The sequence below is a fragment of the Periophthalmus magnuspinnatus genome, chromosome 9, assembly GCF_009829125.3.
Source record: "Periophthalmus magnuspinnatus isolate fPerMag1 chromosome 9, fPerMag1.2.pri, whole genome shotgun sequence".
NCBI classification, from domain to species: Eukaryota; Metazoa; Chordata; class Actinopteri; order Gobiiformes; family Gobiidae; genus Periophthalmus; species Periophthalmus magnuspinnatus.
This window is the reverse complement of record NC_047134.1, coordinates 166740-185841: the sequence shown is the minus strand read 5'-3', so window position 1 is coordinate 185841 and position 19102 is coordinate 166740. Positions and strand designations below refer to the sequence as shown.

Sequence of the window (19102 nt, the reverse complement as noted above, 5' to 3'; positions counted from 1 at the left end):
TAATAAACACCAGTAAAAATACACGTGTAAATGTGCCGACATTAGCTGCACAGATAATTTTCATTTGTGTCCCTCAACATCTAAAACAGGACAAGAGACAGGACAACACAAACAACAAACAACTCCACAGATCACACAAAAATCACACTCCATACTGTCTATGGTGCCTGTTTATAAAGTGTGTATGTGACTAAAGTGCTTCCAGTAATGTTAAAGTGCTGTAATGTTCTAATAAATAAGTTAATTTAGTTTAAAGCCAGTTCAGTCCATGTGTTAGTCGTCTCCTGCTGCTCAGAGACGTCCTGGAGTTTACAGAGCGCTCTCAGGTCCTAAAACATTCATACATATTTACATATTAACAGTAAAAACAGTAACAGCATAGATTGCCGGGTACATGTATGCACACACGTGTACACATGTACATACGTACATGTGTGCACACACGTGTACACGTGTACATACGTACATGTGTGCACACACGTGTACACGTGTACATACGTACATGTGTGCACACACGTGTACACGTGTACATACGTACATGTGTGCACACACGTGTACACGTGTACATACGTACATGTGTGCACACACGTGTACACGTGTACATACGTACATGTGTGCACACACGTGTACACGTGTACATACGTACATGTGCACACACGTGTACACGTGTACATACGTACATGTATGCACACACGTGTACACATGTACATACGACATACGTACATGTGTGCACACACGTGTACACGTGTACATACGTACATGTGTGCACACACGTGTACACGTGTACATACGTACATGTATGCACACACGTGTACACATGTACATACGTACATGTGTGCACACACGTGTATACATGTACATACGTACATGTGTACACACGTGTGTATACATGTACATACGTACATGTGTGCGCCGCACAACAACAACAGTAAAATGAGTCTGTTCAGACAATCGTGGTAATGCTACATACGTGTATCATGAGTCTGCACAGCTCTAATGGAGCAATACTGATTAGATTTGATCCATTTTTGAAGGTGAGGTTTAAAGGTGTTATACGTAGAGGATTCTCTTATCGTGTGAGGGATGTTATTCCAGGTGTGACTCCAGTTTAACATGAGTTTGAATGTAAAAGGTTAAATCTGACCACAGTCCCCAGTGATAAAAGAGAGTCCACACTTATGCACCCACATTATCTCAGATGTTTATTTTTACTTCCCCCTGAAAGATTTCTGTTTGTTTTTCAATTGCATTGTACAGGTTATAGGCCATATGAAAAGTGGAAGAAGTTGTAAAATTATTTATCTTGATGTAATTTTTTTACATGACAGAAACCTGGTATTTGAACAGGGGTGTGTAGACTTTTTATATCCACTGTGTGATGCAGAAGAAGCTTTTTTACTTGATATACCCTTAAACTTAAACCCTGAAACCAAACACAAAATATACTTAAAACCCATAAACCATTTAAAATGTCCAACATGCTTCCCCTACACATTCCCTGCCTTGGTCCTGCCCCAGAACCTTTTTAAGGGATATATATTTCACTAAAAACACTACAAATTACACAACACACACAAAGACTTAAAAATAATCTCAAACAAACATTTTTCTAATATTGCACATATCAAATTTATTAATTAGCTCTTAACTCTACGTTTGTCCTCTTTCCCCTCCAGGACACGCAGCTTCAATTAAATCTGTGCCACCAGATCTAAAACTGGGTCAAAGCAGACAAGTTAAATAAACATTTTTAAATCCTTTTGTGCAATTGTATTTTTTTAAAGTTCAAATAATGTTCAAAGTGCTGTGTGCTATTAAAATATATGTGCAAATGTTTAAAGTGCATCTAGTGAAAGGTGCTGTTAATTTGGTAACAAACTTGGCTGTTTGTTACACATCTACATCTACATGCTAACCAGCTACGTGCTAACCACCTACATGCTAACCGTCTACGTTCTAACCATCTATGTCCTAACATTTACGTTTTAACCAGCTACGTTCTAACCAGCTACTTGATAAACAGCTACGTTCTAACCAGTGAAGGGCATGACAAATAATAAAGCTTCTGAGTTGCATTACAAATACATATATCAAAATTATTGAATGCATATTGATTGAATAAAGTTTCTTAGGTGCATCACATCTACATATATATCTTTTGACACTGAAATCATAGAAGTTTTGAATATTGTCATGTAACCACTATTTGTATACTGAATTCATGTATCCTTTGAATATTGTACTCTTTTGAAGGTCATCTAATGGGCACCATGTTCATGCTAAAGTTTGAACAATATGTACTAACACCAAAACTATTCACTCAGTATAATATTCCAATATTAAAGGAGGCATTGTAAGATGTGAGTTATGGGGGGCAGCCAGTTCTTTGTAGAAACTCCTTTCACAGAGATAAGGCAGCCGGACGAGACCCAAGGCCGAAAAACAAACCGGTGCTGCCCGGAGAAGTGAACGAGGCTGGAAGGAGGAACCAAGACGTCAACCTACTCATCACAATATTTGCATATTCATGTTACATGTTACATTTTATCCTTTGGGGCCAGGGAAAAGCAGACAGACTGCCTGCTGCACAAACGAGGGATAGATCATTTTGACCCCGGGTACTGTATTAGATTGTAACTGTCAGGGGAATAAACTTTTGAGATTTGAACTGATCGAATCCAGTCGTCATTTTGATAAGAACACGCCTAACACCAGATACTTGATAAACAGCTATGTTCTAACCATCTACGTTCTAACCAGCTACTTGATAAACAGCTACGTGCTAACCATCTACGTTCTAACCAGCTACTTGATAAACAGCTACGTGCTAACCAGCTACTTGATAAACAGCTACGTTCTAAACAGCTACTTGACGAACAGCTACTTGATAAACAGCTACGTGCTAACCAGCTACGTTCTAACCAGCTACTTGATAAACAGCTACGTGCTAACCAGCTACTTGATAAACAGCTACGTGCTAACCAGCTACTTGATAAACAGCTACGTTCTAAACAGCTACTTGACGAACAGCTACTTGATAAACAGCTACTTGATAAACAGCTACGTGCTAACCAGCTACGTGCTAACCAGCTACTTGATAAACAGCTACGTTCTAACCAGCTACTTGATAAACAGCTACGTGCTAACCAGCTACGTTCTAACCAGCTACTTGATAAACAGCTACGTGCTAACCAGCTACTTGATAAACAGCTACGTTCTAAACAGCTACTTGACGAACAGCTACTTGATAAACAGCTACGTGCTAACCAGCTACGTTCTAACCAGCTACTTGATAAACAGCTACGTGATAAACAGCTACTTGATAAACAGCTACGTTCTAACCAGCTACTTGATAAACAGCTACGTGCTAACCAGCTACTTGATAAACAGCTACGTGATAAACAGCTACTTGATAAACAGCTACGTGCTAACCAGCTACGTGCTAACCAGCTACGTTCTAACCAGCTACTTGATAAACAGCTACGTGCTAACCAGCTACGTTCTAACCAGCTACTTGATAAACAGCTACGTGCTAACCAGCTACGTGCTAACCAGCTACATGCAAACCAGCTACGTGCTAACCAGCTACTTGATAAACAGCTACGTGATAAACAGCTACTTGATAAACAGCTACGTGATAAACAGCTACTTGATAAACAGCTACGTGCTAACCAGCTACGTGCTAACCAGCTACGTTCTAACCAGCTACTTGATAAACAGCTACGTGCTAACCAGCTACGTTCTAACCAGCTACTTGATAAACAGCTACGTGATAAACAGCTACTTGATAAACAGCTACGTTCTAACCAGCTACTTGATAAACAGCTACGTGCTAACCAGCTACTTGATAAACAGCTACTTGATAAACAGCTACTTGATCAACAGCTACTTGATAAACAGCTACATGCTAACCAGCTACGTTCTAACCAGCTACTTGATAAACAGCTACGTTCTAACCAGCTACTTGATAAACAGCTACGTTCTAACCAGCTACTTGATAAACAGCTACGTGCTAACCAGCTACGTTCTAACCAGCTACTTGATAAACAGCTACGTTCTAACCAGCTACTTGATAAACAGCTACGTGATAAACAGCTACTTGATGAACAGCTACGTTCTAACCAGCTACTTGATAAACAGCTACGTGCTAACCAGCTACTTGATAAACAGCTACGTGATAAACAGCTACTTGATGAACAGCTACGTTCTAACCAGCTACTTGATAAACAGCTACGTGCTAACCAGCTACGTTCTAACCAGCTACTTGATAAACAGCTACGTTCTAACCAGCTACTTGATAAACAGCTACGTGCTAACCAGCTACTTGATAAACAGCTACGTGCTAACCAGCTACGTTCTAACCAGCTACTTGATAAACAGCTACGTGCTAACCAGCTACTTGATAAACAGCTACGTGATAAACAGCTACTTGATGAACAGCTACGTTCTAACCAGCTACTTGATAAACAGCTACTTGATAAACAGCTACGTGCTAACCAGCTACGTTCTAACCAGCTACTTGATAAACAGCTACATTCTAACCATCTACGTTCTAACCAGCTACTTGATAAACAGCTACTCGATAAACAGCTACGTGCTAACCAGCTACGTTCTAACCAGCTACGTGATAAACAGCTACTTGATGAACAGCTACGTTCTAACCAGCTACTTGATAAACAGCTACGTTCTAACCAGCTACTTGATAAACAGCTACTTGATAAACAGCTACGTGATAAACAGCTACTTGATAAACAGCTACGTGCTAACCAGCTACGTTCTAACCAGCTACGTGATAAACAGCTACTTGATGAACAGCTACGTTCTAACCAGCTACTTGATAAACAGCTACGTGCTAACCAGCTACGTTCTAACCAGCTACTTGATAAACAGCTACGTTCTAACCAGCTACGTGATAAACAGCTACTTGATGAACAGCTACGTGCTAACCAGCTACTTGATAAACAGCTACGTGATAAACAGCTACTTGATGAACAGCTACGTTCTAACCAGCTACTTGATAAACAGCTACGTTCTAACCAGCTACTTGATAAACAGCTATGTTCTAACCAGCTACTTGATAAACAGCTACGTGCTAACCAGCTACGTTCTAACCAGCTACTTGATAAACAGCTATGTTCTAACCAGCTACTTGATAAACAGCTACGTGCTAACCAGCTACGTTCTAACCAGCTACTTGATAAACAGCTACGTGCTAACCAGCTACTTGATAAACAGCTACGTGATAAACAGCTACTTGATGAACAGCTACGTTCTAACCAGCTACTTGATAAACAGCTACGTGCTAACCAGCTACTTGATAAACAGCTACGTGATAAACAGCTACTTGATGAACAGCTACGTTCTAACCAGCTACTTGATAAACAGCTACGTGCTAACCAGCTACGTTCTAACCAGCTACTTGATAAACAGCTACGTTCTAACCAGCTACTTGATAAACAGCTACGTGCTAACCAGCTACTTGATAAACAGCTACGTTCTAACCAGCTACTTGATAAACAGCTACGTGCTAACCAGCTACGTTCTAACCAGCTACTTGATAAACAGCTACGTGCTAACCAGCTACTTGATAAACAGCTACGTGATAAACAGCTACTTGATGAACAGCTACGTTCTAACCAGCTACTTGATAAACAGCTACTTGATAAACAGCTACGTGCTAACCAGCTACGTTCTAACCAGCTACTTGATAAACAGCTACATTCTAACCATCTACGTTCTAACCAGCTACTTGATAAACAGCTACTCGATAAACAGCTACGTGCTAACCAGCTACGTTCTAACCAGCTACGTGATAAACAGCTACTTGATGAACAGCTACGTTCTAACCAGCTACTTGATAAACAGCTACGTTCTAACCAGCTACTTGATAAACAGCTACTTGATAAACAGCTACGTGATAAACAGCTACTTGATAAACAGCTACGTGCTAACCAGCTACGTTCTAACCAGCTACGTGATAAACAGCTACTTGATGAACAGCTACGTTCTAACCAGCTACTTGATAAACAGCTACGTGCTAACCAGCTACGTTCTAACCAGCTACTTGATAAACAGCTACGTTCTAACCAGCTACGTGATAAACAGCTACTTGATGAACAGCTACGTGCTAACCAGCTACTTGATAAACAGCTACGTGATAAACAGCTACTTGATGAACAGCTACGTTCTAACCAGCTACTTGATAAACAGCTACGTGCTAACCAGCTACTTGATAAACAGCTACGTTCTAACCAGCTACTTGATAAACAGCTATGTTCTAACCAGCTACTTGATAAACAGCTACGTGCTAACCAGCTACGTTCTAACCAGCTACTTGATAAACAGCTATGTTCTAACCAGCTACTTGATAAACAGCTACGTGCTAACCAGCTACGTTCTAACCAGCTACTTGATAAACAGCTACGTGCTAACCAGCTACTTGATAAACAGCTACGTGATAAACAGCTACTTGATGAACAGCTACGTTCTAACCAGCTACTTGATAAACAGCTACGTTCTAACCAGCTACTTGATAAACAGCTACGTGCTAACCAGCTACGTTCTAACCAGCTACTTGATAAACAGCTACGTGATAAACAGCTACTTGATGAACAGCTACGTGATAAACAGCTACTTGATGAACAGCTACGTTCTAACCAGCTACTTGATAAACAGCTACTTGATAAACAGCTACGTGCTAACCAGCTACGTTCTAAACAGCTACTTGATAAACAGCTACATTCTAACCAGCTACTTGATAAACAGCTATGTTCTAACCAGCTACTTGATAAACAGCTACGTGCTAACCAGCTACGTTCTAACCAGCTACTTGATAAACAGCTACTTGATAAACAGCTACATTCTAACCATCTACGTTCTAACCAGCTACTTGATAAACAGCTACTTGATAAACAGCTACTTGATAAACAGCTACGTGATAAACAGCTACTTGATAAACAGCTACGTGCTAACCAGCTACGTTCTAACCAGCTACTTGATAAACAGCTACGTTCTAAACAGCTACTTGATGAACAGCTACGTTCTAACCAGCTACTTGATAAACAGCTACTTGATAAACAGCTACGTGATAAACAGCTACTTGATAAACAGCTACGTGCTAACCAGCTACGTTCTAACCAGCTACTTGATAAACAGCTACGTTCTAAACAGCTACTTGATGAACAGCTACGTTCTAACCAGCTACTTGATAAACAGCTACTTGATAAACAGCTACGTTCTAACCAGCTACTTGATAAACAGCTACGTGCTAACCAGCTACGTTCTAACCAGCTACTTGATAAACAGCTATGTTCTAACCAGCTACTTGATAAACAGCTACGTGCTAACCAGCTACGTTCTAACCAGCTACTTGATAAACAGCTACGTGATAAACAGCTACTTGATAAACAGCTACTTGATAAACAGCTACGTGCTAACCAGCTACGTTCTAACCAGCTACTTGATAAACAGCTACGTGCTAACCAGCTACGTTCTAACCAGCTACTTGATAAACAGCTATGTTCTAACCAGCTACTTGATAAACAGCTACTTGATAAACAGCTACGTTCTAACCAGCTACTTGATAAACAGCTACGTGCTAACCAGCTACGTTCTAACCAGCTACTTGATAAACAGCTACGTGATAAACAGCTACTTGATAAACAGCTACGTGATAAACAGCTACTTGATAAACAGCTACGTTCTAACCAGCTACGTTCTAACCAGCTACTTGATAAACAGCTACATGCTAACCAGCTACGTGCTAACCAGCTACAAGCTAACCATCTATGTGCTAACCAGCTACGAGCTTACCAGCTACTTGCTAACTATCTACGTGCTATCCATCTACGTCACGTGTCAAACTCAAGGCCCAGGGGCCAAATGCGGCCCGTCACGTCATTTTATGTGGCCCGTGACAAGGTAAATTAAAAGGCATGACTGGCTTAAAATGTCAGTTTATCAGGAGATTCGCAGTTACACAGTCATATTTTTTACATCTATGCAAATTTGAGTGCAACCATTTTGCTGATGTGGCCCTCGGTGAAATTGAGTTTGACACCCTGATCTACGTCTTAACCAGCTACGTGTTAACCAGCTACACGCTAACCATTTGCGTGCTAACTATGTATGTGTTAACCAGCTACGTGCTAACAATCTACGTACAAACCAGCTACGTGCTAACCAGCTACAAGCTTACCAGGTACTTGCTAACTATCTACGTGCTATCCATCTACGTGCTTACCATCTATGTGCTAACCATCTGTAAGCTAACTATCTACATGCTAACCATGTGCGTGCTAGCTATCTATGTGCTAACCAGCTGTGTGCTAACCATCTGCACGCAAACTAGCTACGTGCTAACCAACTAGGAGCTAACTAATACCCATTGTTTAAAGTTCAAAAAGGTCATTTAAAATGCAGAATTGTGCGAAATACTTTAACAACGTGGCAGTTTATAAAGTTTCATAAACATTTTATGTGAAAGTGCAGGTCTTGTGTCATTAGGCCCACAGAGATGATCAGTCCTGATCTTACAAGCTTTTAGTATGAATTTTTTTCAGAAAGTTTATGGGAAAAATGAGTGGAAAATTTAGGCTGAGTTCTTCTCTCAAATTGAAAACACTCTGTTCCACCTTGCGATGTCATCGTGTACTAATACAGGAAGTGCTCCATTGTGTTTTTAAATTCCATACACCTTTATTTCTAGAATCATTTATTTATTTTTGTACTTATTTATTTACTTACATGTAAACGTTGTTATGTTTTACCTATAACTGACTTTGTTCTATTTTTCTCCAGTTCTTTCTCGATTGTTTATTCATTTTTACGCTGCGTCACGTCTCCCAAAGCCCCGCCCTCTTTGAACCTCGTGATGTGTGACGTCAGTAGCCGGACTCTGATCTTGTTCCGGGATGCGGACGTGAGCACATTTACACATGTAACAGAACATCACCGCACTGCCTCTTTTAAAACTGCCTCAGAGAAGCAGAGGACAGAGCAGAGGACAGTCCAGAGAGGACAGAGCGGAGGACAGAGCGGAAGAGGGAGATTACGGGAGGATTTGAGAGTGTTTTGGACTTGAGTCGCTGTGTTTTTAGCCCTGTTAACCGGAGCTAGCCGCAGGTTGACCGTTGTCCCGCTGCGGTTGCGTAAAGTCTGGTGTGTTTCCAAGGTCGTCTTGGGTGAACGAGCTGTCCGGGTCAAGACACACTGGACTTCAGTCTGAGAAAGCCCCAAACCTCCGCATTTCACCGCTTTAGCCGCAGCAGAGGCTCCGTGGACCGGATCAGGCTGCGACACTTCCTGGTGTCGTTCACTCGAGGTCATCGTCATGAAGAGTCTGCCGTACTTCTGCCGCGGGGAGGTGGTGCGGGGCTTCGGCCGAGGGAGCAAAGAGCTGGGCATCCCCACAGGTGAGTCCTCCTCTCCACAGATGAGTCCTCCTCTGACACACACTCAGGACACAGGGAGCAAAGACCTGGGCATCCCCACAGCTGAGTCCTCCTCTCCACAGCCTGGGTCCACTCAGTCCACACCACAGTAGAGCTGCAGAGCTCTGTCCGTGACTCTGGGGACATCCAGGGGTCTCAGAATGATAAATCTAAACGTCTAAACATATGGATTTTAAAATACTGTCATAAATCTAAACTTAACACACGTGTCAGGGTCAGAGGTGGAGTGACCAAACATGTACTCAAGTAAGAGTAATGTTACTTAAAGTATAAAGAGTTTAAGGAGTGGACCAACAAATGAAGAAAGAGTAAAACCGTATGTGTGAAGCTCAGGTCAGACGTAGAGTGACCTCAGGGACAGAACATTTATGATTTTTGTGAATGTGAAGGACAAAATGTGGTATTTTCAAAGAGACACAATTATGAGGCAAACTAAACTACTGATGTTCAGATCATTTCATGTTGTGACATAAAGCTCCAGTCACTTCAGAGGAACACGACTTTGTGCTGTTATTTCAGTACAAATATGACTCAAAGTAAGAGTAAAAAGGTTACTCGAGTAAATGTAAGAGTACTTCCCTCTGTAACGTTTGGATAAATGTGGAGTTAGGTGAAAAATGAACCATAATAATAATATTATTTCTATCATTTCGTCTCGAACTCTTCTCTGTCCAAATGTAGTTACCCATAATTCACTTGTGCAGAGAAGAGTCCTGGTCAGAGACAATGGGACAATGGACATCCTGTTTGTATTGTCCTGTTTCACTGGTTTAAGCCTGTTTACAAACCGCATTATGAGGAGTTTGTCCCATTCAGCAGACTGAATGAACTACTGTGAAAGAGGAGGTGAAAGAGGTGAAGGAGGAGGTGAAGGAGGTGAAGGAGGTGAAAGAGCAGGTGAGAGAAGAGTCCTGGTCAGAGACAATGGGACAATGGACATCCTGTTTGTATTGTCCTGTTTCACTGGTTTAAGCCTGTTTACAAACCGCATTATGAGGAGTTTGTCCCATTCAGCAGACAGAATGAACTACTGTGAAAGAGGAGGAGAAGGAGGAGGTGAAAGAGGAGAAGGAGGAGGTGTTTACTCCTGCGGCGTATTAACTAACACATCACATTTAATGTTTTAAAAATGCTAAATTCACTGAAAACGACATATTAACATGTTAAATAAGTTTCACTTTCGTTTCTGACGAGTCTTTGCTCTCTGTGCTAAGCCCCCCCCCTTTAGAGCACTATCACAACACAATCAGCTGCATGGAAACTACTGCACATCACTCCAGGTTTGTGAAGCTGTGTGGTTTGTTTTGTATCTAAATCGCTCTTTCTTTGCGGTGGCTCTTCCTGTTAAGTAGGAATCCCAGTCATTTCAATGGAAAATTTGGGAAAGGTTTTGCCTCAAAAACCTGAATTAGTTGCGTTGATTTGTGTAAAATGTTCATTGTCACGTGACCAACACATCAACATCTCATGATTCGGCCATGGCAACTTCCAGAAGAGGTGTGTATTTATTACTCAAACATGTATAGATGACGTCTTAACGCTCTTCAGACGTGTTTTTGATGGCGCTGAAATGTTTCCGTTGTGCGGCTGTATCAGTGTTTGATGACAGCAGCCGTGTCTTTTATGGTAAACATTTAACACCACTGCAGAAGTGCTACAATATTTTGTTAATCGCTATGGCAACAACTATAATGTTTCATGGTTCTGAAGCTCAGAGTGCGTTTGACTGAAGTGGCGCTCGGTGAGGGTCGTGTGCTGAGATGGTGAGGGGTTTAATCTGTGTTTTCTGTGGGATTTTCTGAGACGCCCGTTTAGCGCTGGGTCTAAATCGCTGATGTGTCTCGTGTCGTTGAACCCGTTTAAAACAGCGGCGTGTTTGTGATCGTGCTGCGTTTACTCCACTGCCGCCATCTGCTCAGGGTCTATTATTAGCCCACTAAATGATTATTGATTATCAAATTGGTCATAATAAATGTAATTAGTGCTAACTGCAGAACGACTCAGGCTCCGCCCCCTTCAGAGCGCGGGACGTCAGCTCTGAAGTCACACGTTTGTCAAAGTGAACGCTTGAACGTTTAAATTGTGACCCGTGAGCATCTGTAGCGTGCGGCGGCGTCTTCTTGTGGTCGCCTGGGGGGTTACTTTAACTGGAATGTTTTACAGTATGGCATTAAACATCTATTTCCGTGGAGACAAGAATCTTTGAGGTTTTTCTGGGTTTTCAGATGATGTCACGAGTTTCTGCGGCTCGATATTTTTTAATACAGATCAAGTCTAAATGGTCAGGTTCAACATTTGTACTTTTCCATGAAATATCCAGACGGCAAATTCAAGTGATGTCACGCTGGGTGGGTTCTGTATCTATGTATGTGGCAGAATCTTCAGCAGTGACACAGTGCACACATTAGCAAACCCTGTCAAGAAAGTTTTGAAATGGTCTGAAAACTTAAAAATAAATATATAATTTAAACAGCACATTTTCAGGTGCCTGTGAAAACTGTGGGCTAATGCTAATGCTAGCTAGCTTGTGTCTGTAATGTTTGAACTACGGCCGAGCTTGTCCCGTTGAACAAGTCCCTCTGGAGTCTGTTCTGTCAGATTGTGTGAAAATAAGGCTCAGATTAAAGTCTAACTTCAGTCACTTTAGACAGAGCAGGGCCTACAGTTAGCGTCACACAGAACATTGACGATTTTGGGATTTCTGACTCTCGCCTTCATCCAGGACGTCATCACATTCATAAAACATCTGTAACTGAGTGAATGCCTGATATAGTTTAATGCCACACTGTGAAACATTTACAGCGTGGTATTCATCTCATGTCTGACAAGTAGAAAAGTTACACAGTGTACCTTTTAAGGCTGCAGCCCTAATTTAATGTGTGTGTTTTCAGCGAACTTCCCGGACTCGGTGGTGGAGCACCTGCCCTCAGACGTCAACACCGGGATCTACTACGGCTGGGCCTGTGTGGGACACGGAGACGTCCACAAGATGGTCATGAGCATCGGCTGGAACCCCTACTACAAGAACAGCAAGAAGTCTATGGTCAGTGAACGCACCACACAAGGGTCAGTGAACGCACCACACTACAAGAACAGCAAGAAGTCTATGGTCAGTGAACGCACCACACTACAAGAACAGCAAGAAGTCTATGGTCAGTGAACGCACCACACAAGGGTCAGTGAACACACCACACTACAAGAACAGCAAGAAGTCTATGGTCAGTGAACGCACCACACAAGGGTCAGTGAACGCACCACACTACAAGAACAGCAAGAAGTCTATGGTCAGTGAACGCACCACACAAGGGTCAGTGAACGCACCACACTACAAGAACAGCAAGAAGTCTATGGTCAGTGAACGCACCACACAAGGGTCAGTGAACGCACCACACTACAAGAACAGCAAGAAGTCTATGGTCAGTGAACGCACCACACAAGGGTCAGTGAACGCACCACACTACAAGAACAGCAAGAAGTCTATGGTCAGTGAACGCACCACACAAGGGTCAGTGAACGCACCACACTACAAGAACAGCAAGAAGTCTATGGTCAGTGAACGCACCACACAAGGGTAAGTGAACGCACCACACTACAAGAACAGCAAGAAGTCTATGGTCAGTGAACGCACCACACAAGGGTCAGTGAACGCACCACACTACAAGAACAGCAAGAAGTCTATGGTCAGTGAACGCACCACATAACAAGGGTCAGTGAACGCACCACACAAACAAGAACACCAAGAAGTCTATGGTCAGTGAATGCACCACACAACAAGTCTATGGTCAGTGAACGCACCACACAAGGGTCAGTGAACGCACCACACTACAAGAACAGCAAGAAGTCTATGGTCAGTGAACGCACCACACAAGGGTCAGTGAACGCACCACATAACAAGGGTCAGTGAACGCACCACACAAACAAGAACACCAAGAAGTCTATGGTCAGTGAACGCACCACACAAGGGTCAGTGAACGCACCACACTACAAGAACAGCAAGAAGTCTATGGTCAGTGAACGCACCACACAACAAGGGTCAGTGAACGCACCACACAAACAAGAACACCAAGAAGTCTATGGTCAGTGAACGCACCACACAAGGGTCAGTGAACGCACCACACTACAAGAACAGCAAGAAGTCTATGGTCAGTGAACGCACCACACTACAAGAACAGCAAGAAGTCTATGGTCAGTGAACGCACCACACAAGGGTCAGTGAACGCACCACACTACAAGAACAGCAAGAAGTCTATGGTCAGTGAACGCACCACACAAGGGTCAGTGAACGCACCACATAACAAGGGTCAGTGAACGCACCACACAAACAAGAACACCAAGAAGTCTATGGTCAGTGAACGCACCACACAAGGGTCAGTGAACGCACCACACTACAAGAACAGCAAGAAGTCTATGGTCAGTGAACGCACCACACAACAAGGGTCAGTGAACGCACCACACAAACAAGAACACCAAGAAGTCTATGGTCAGTGAATGCACCACACAACAAGTCTATGGTCAGTGAACGCACCACACAAGGGTCAGTGAACGCACCACACTACAAGAACAGCAAGAAGTCTATGGTCAGTGAACGCACCACACAAGGGTCAGTGAACGCACCACACAACAAGCCTAGGGTCAGTGAACGCACCACACAAGCCTAGGGTCAGTGAACGCACTACAGCTCTACATAACAAAATAGAGAAGTATTAATTATTATTTGGACATTTTTGTGTATGTAACATTGTCGCTCTGGGCCCTTTCTGCATTGGTTTAATTTTATAACTGTGACTAAGCCTTTGAAATAATGTCCTGTTTAAATAGTTAATACCAGGCCTAAAGAAACGGAGAAAATAAACATTTTCCAAGTTGTGGTTGGGAAAATCCATACAGTTGAAGAGGATCATAGTTCTGAGTTGATCTGTATGTGATGCAGTTCTAGTGTCATGAGTCGGTCTACATGACTGTAGTTAGACTCTCACGGCTCTGAACAAGATCAGACTCATGTGCTCTGTCTGCATGACTCGGCTTATGGTTTAACACCGTCTTGTTTCTCACACGGTGGACTGCCATTTACACGGGTCCTGGAGGGACATAACACAGTCTAATCACTTGACAGTGACTGGAACTTGAACTCAAACATTAAAATGCTGCAGCGATGGTTGAAAAATCAAAAACAAATTTTAAGGTGCCCAACTTTATGATGTAAATGAGTCAGTTTAGAGTCAAAAGCAGTACTCAAAACAAAGGTTCAATCAAAGTAATCCAGCTGTGAATAAAAGTCCTCCACAAAGCAGCGAGCCACAGACTGAGCCACAGACTGAGCCACGGACTGAGCTCAAGGCTATGAGTATAAACTTTAATCAGATATGAATTAAGTGTTGAGTGTTTGGTCCTGACTGTTTAGTCTGAGCAGCTCTGAGCTCTGGTGCAGTCTCCAGGAGCTGTGTCTGTGTGAAATAAAAGACTTCAGAGGACAGAGGTCATGATTAGGGACAGGACGATATACGTTAATATCACTAATCTCGATCAAAAAGGTCCGCAATTAATCGTTCATGGCATTTTTTAGTAATCGCGATCATCGCACACGATTATAATCACCTTTACAGCACCACACTGCCTCGTGTTTCCGGTTAGTTCAGAAACATGAGGCAGTAGATGTTAGTTCTAGTATTTGTCCACAAGGTGGCCCTCTATCATAGCAATGAAACTTGTGAGCTTCTGTGCCTGTGGCTCATGGCTCATGGGCAGTGGATGATCCAGATGACTCCACACATTTATATCTTCCACTCAAGAAGGTGAAGTCTGATGTTGGTCTTGTTTTTCAAACCCATAATAATTCCACACAAGATGAGCCACCGATCTGCAGAGCCTGAAGGAAAAAAGATACGGCTCTGAGGGCAAACACGAGCAGCTTACACGAGCGACTTACACGAGCCGCTTACACGCACATTTACGACACAACCACCTGCATCGTTTGACAAACTTGAGCTGAAAATCTCCATCGTAAGAAACACACCATGTGAAATAAACTATTGAAAGTAGTTTGTGTTAGTTTGGATTTGTATGAATAATGGGACGTGTTTGTGTCACCTTTGCTATCGCTAGGTTAGCGCTAGCTGAATAGCATTTTGCACATATCCTTTATCATGTCCTTTTTCTGGGCTTTCTCAGGTTGGTTCATGTGATTTTTGCTTTTTTTTATAGTCAGTTATATAATTGAAACATTTATTATTCATTCATTGTTAATTTCACTTGCAGTAAAAAAACAATAAAGATGATCACTCGGACAGCTGCAGATTGTCTGGCAATTGATATTTTTAGTGGCTTTTAAAAACCTGGAAACATTGATTTAATAATTATTGTGATAATATTGTTAATCACAATTATTTTGGTCAAAATAATTGTGAGTATAAATTTTAATATCGTCCCGTCCCCAGTCATGATCACGATCATGTGACAAATGATTCAGAGACACAGAATCAATAGAATCACATGGAGAGTTTCAGTGAGGAAAAGTTAAATCAAAAGCTCAAATTGTCCATCCTCAGGTTTATCTGTGGCCTGACCAGATTCTGTTGTGTTTCTTCAGGAGACTCATGAGCTCAGGTTCTGTTTCTTCAGGAGACTCATGAGCTCAGATTCTGTTTCTTCAGGAGACTCATGAGCTCAGATTCTGTTGTGTTTCTTCAGGAGACTCATGAGCTCAGATTCTGTTGTTTCTTCAGGAGACTCATGAGCTCAGATTCTGTTGTGTTTCTTCAGGAGACTCATGAGCTCAGATTCTGTTGTTTCTTCAGGAGACTCATGAGCTCAGATTCTGTTTCTTCAGGAGACTCATGAGCTCAGATTCTGTTGTTTCTTCAGGAGACTCATGAGCTCAGATTCTGTTGTTTCTTCAGGAGACTCATGAGCTCAGATTCTGTTTCTTCAGGAGATTCATGTGCTCAGGTTCTGTTCTGTTTCTTCAGGAGACTCATGTGATACACACGTTTAAGGAGGACTTCTATGGGGAGGTGCTGAGTGTGGTGATGGTGGGATACATCAGACCTGAGCGCAGCTTCGACTCTTTAGGTACCTCTTCTTCCGCCTCCTCTTCCTCCTGAAAAGTTCCATAGTGCTCTTTAACTGTGTTGTCTCATGTGATTCTCAGACGCTCTGATCTCAGCCATAAACAGCGACATCGAGGAGGCCAAACTGAAGCTGGACCAACCCGAGTTCCTCAAACTCAAGACCGACAACTTCTTCAGCAGCTCCTCCCACAGTCCATCTGCAGCCACTACAGCAGAGAACAGCATCATCAATGGACACTGACCATCACATACCCCCTAGCCCCGCCCCTCAGCCCCTCCTCCCTCGTCCCGTCTACTGTATCTTTACTTTCAGATGTTTCCATGCTTACGTACATTCACCTGCTGCTCCTGTAACAGTTTTGTTCATGTCTTTAGACCTTCTTCATGAAATGATTCCCAAATATAAAAATACAACTTAAATCAGATGTATATTTTATGGTATTTAGTGATGAATATTTGAAAATGTAACTTATTTCATATAAATTGCAATATTAATTCAATAGCATGTCGTTAAAGAGGAGGTATTACGCTTGCGTCCATGTTTGAGTCATTTAGTGATCTCTCCTGGACCCTATTCTAACCCTCCTTATGGTCGGCCGTAAGATTCTGTCTACTCCTCCATAAATATACAAAAACATGATCAAAACGACACACTACAACTTCACAAAAATTGAATGATGTGCAGTAGTTTCATTAGTGGGATGCAGCTGATTGTGTCGTGATAGTGCTCTGAGGGAGGAGGGGCTTAGCACAGAGAGCAAACAATAAAAGGAAACATGGTCTAAATATGTTATGTGTTACAGTTAATACCCCATAAAAGTAAATACTTCTACAGGGTATTAAAGGGAGGTATTTACCTCTGTGGGGTATTAAAGGGGAGGTATTTACCTCTGTGGGGTATTAAAGGGGAGGTATTTACCTCTGTGGGGTATTAAAGAGGAGGTAAATACCCCACAGAAGTAAATGCCTCCCCTTTAAAGGTATATTTTTTTATGAGACGCTAAAGACAACGACTGAAATCTTTAAAACCACAGTAAGCAGATTATAATAAATAAAAGCCTGATTTTAAAACAAGTATTTTAGTTCTGCTGTTTAATGCTATATTCTGGAATCTTAATGGTAAAATAGAGGAACCCCTAGAAAAGTTACACAGTGCAGCTTTAAAAACCACAGAGCTGATTGTGTGCAGCTGGCCCCGCCCTCTCATGACACGTGCCTCTGGCCCCGCCCCCTCATGACACCGTGCCGCTGGCCCCGCCCTCTCATGACACCGTGCCTCTGGCCCCGCCCTCTCATGACACCGTGCCGCTGGCCCCGCCCTCTCATGACACGGCGCCACAGCAGACGTAGACGTTTTATTCATGATCTTGAAATTGTGAAAAATGGTAAAGTAACATTTCCTTTCTTTCTTTTTACACATTTGTGTAAAAAGTTTGAATTTACAAATGTAAAATGAGTCCAGTGTGTGGGCGGGGATAGGGGATAGGTGGAAACTGATTTTTGGTATTTTTTTAAAGCACTGATGAAACAGGACTCTTCAAACATGTATCAAAAACAAACATTATTGATGAATGACACGGTTCAAAGCCTTAAAAACACAAGAAATAACACTGAGAAAAAAGACAAAGTGAATCCCCAAACGTCAAACACGATGATGTGTCTGATTTTTACACTCCCTTTAAGCACAAGTGTGTTTATCATTCTGAACGTCATCAGAGGGGTGGAGTACTACGTTACATTTACTACAGTACTTTTACTTTTCAGAGTACTGTTCTAGCAGCTTACTTTTACTCCTACTCAAGTAACATTTATTGAAGTAAGAGTACTTTTACTCGTGTAACGTGGTGTTCCTCTTCTCTCTGAGTCTAAAGTGTTTGGAGTTTTATGAAACATGAAACGACCTGAGCCTTTGTGTTTAAGTCTGATTCAAATAATCCACAGATCTGATATGTTCAGTGTTTTGTGCTTCACTTTCACTTTAAATCATAAATCAGACGTTTTTTACGTCCCGACAATTACTCTTTGTTACTCTTACTCGAGTACTTTTCACAAATACTCGAGTAATTTCTTGGCCACTACTTTGTACTTGAGTAATATTATTTTAAAGTAGCTTTACTCTTGAGTCCAGTGTTTGTCCTCTGTCCCGTCTCGTTTGTCCCACATCCCGTGTCTCCCCTTGTCCTCGTTTGTCCCACGTACTGTGTCTCCCCTCATCCTCGTCTGTCCCACGTCCCGTGTCTCCCCTCGTCCTCGTCTTTATGCAGTGTCTCTCTTCTTTTGTCGTGTTATTGGTTCATTTTGTCTTTTCCCGTCGTCTGACTCTTAAATCTCTTTATTTTAAATCTCTTCCTGAAGTTTGAACAGACGTGAGCAGCTCTTCAAACGTGTTTATGAGTTTGAACTTTGTAAATACTTGTATAAAGAATGGACCAACTCTGGAGCCATTTAAATGTGAATAATTAAAATATTTAGGAAACAAAAAGCTCTTTGTTTATTTTTATTCAAATAGAACAGTAGTTTATCAGTGATCCAACATAAAGGTAAAGGCACAGTTTGTACTTTAGTCATTCAAAGTTTTACAGA

At 42.0% G+C, this 19102-nt stretch overlaps 1 protein-coding gene across 1 annotated transcript; it reads left to right on the top strand.

Annotated features, from left to right (window-relative positions):
- The first annotated feature begins 8898 nt into the window (after positions 1–8898).
- On the top strand, positions 8899–18992 carry rfk (riboflavin kinase). Its single transcript, XM_033972783.2, has 4 exons — positions 8899–9413; positions 12344–12495; positions 16418–16520; positions 16600–18992. Exons 1-4 carry the CDS (start codon positions 9332–9334, stop codon positions 16758–16760), a joined length of 498 nt encoding a protein of 165 aa, XP_033828674.1. The 5' UTR covers positions 8899–9331; the 3' UTR covers positions 16761–18992.
- Positions 18993–19102: the final 110 nt, after the last annotated feature.

What these genes read in the sequence shown, in the direction of transcription:
- rfk (XM_033972783.2), top strand. Translation starts at nt 9,332, where the DNA reads ATGAAGAGTCTGCCGTACTTCTGCCGCGGGGAGGTGGTGCGGGGCTTC. An exon ending in AGAGCTGGGCATCCCCACAG is followed by an intron (nt 9,414 to 12,343) that starts GTGAGTCCTCCT and finishes GTGTGTTTTCAG; the next exon opens with CGAACTTCCCGGACTCGGTG. An exon ending in GCGCAGCTTCGACTCTTTAG is followed by an intron (nt 16,521 to 16,599) that starts GTACCTCTTCTT and finishes TGTGATTCTCAG; the next exon opens with ACGCTCTGATCTCAGCCATA.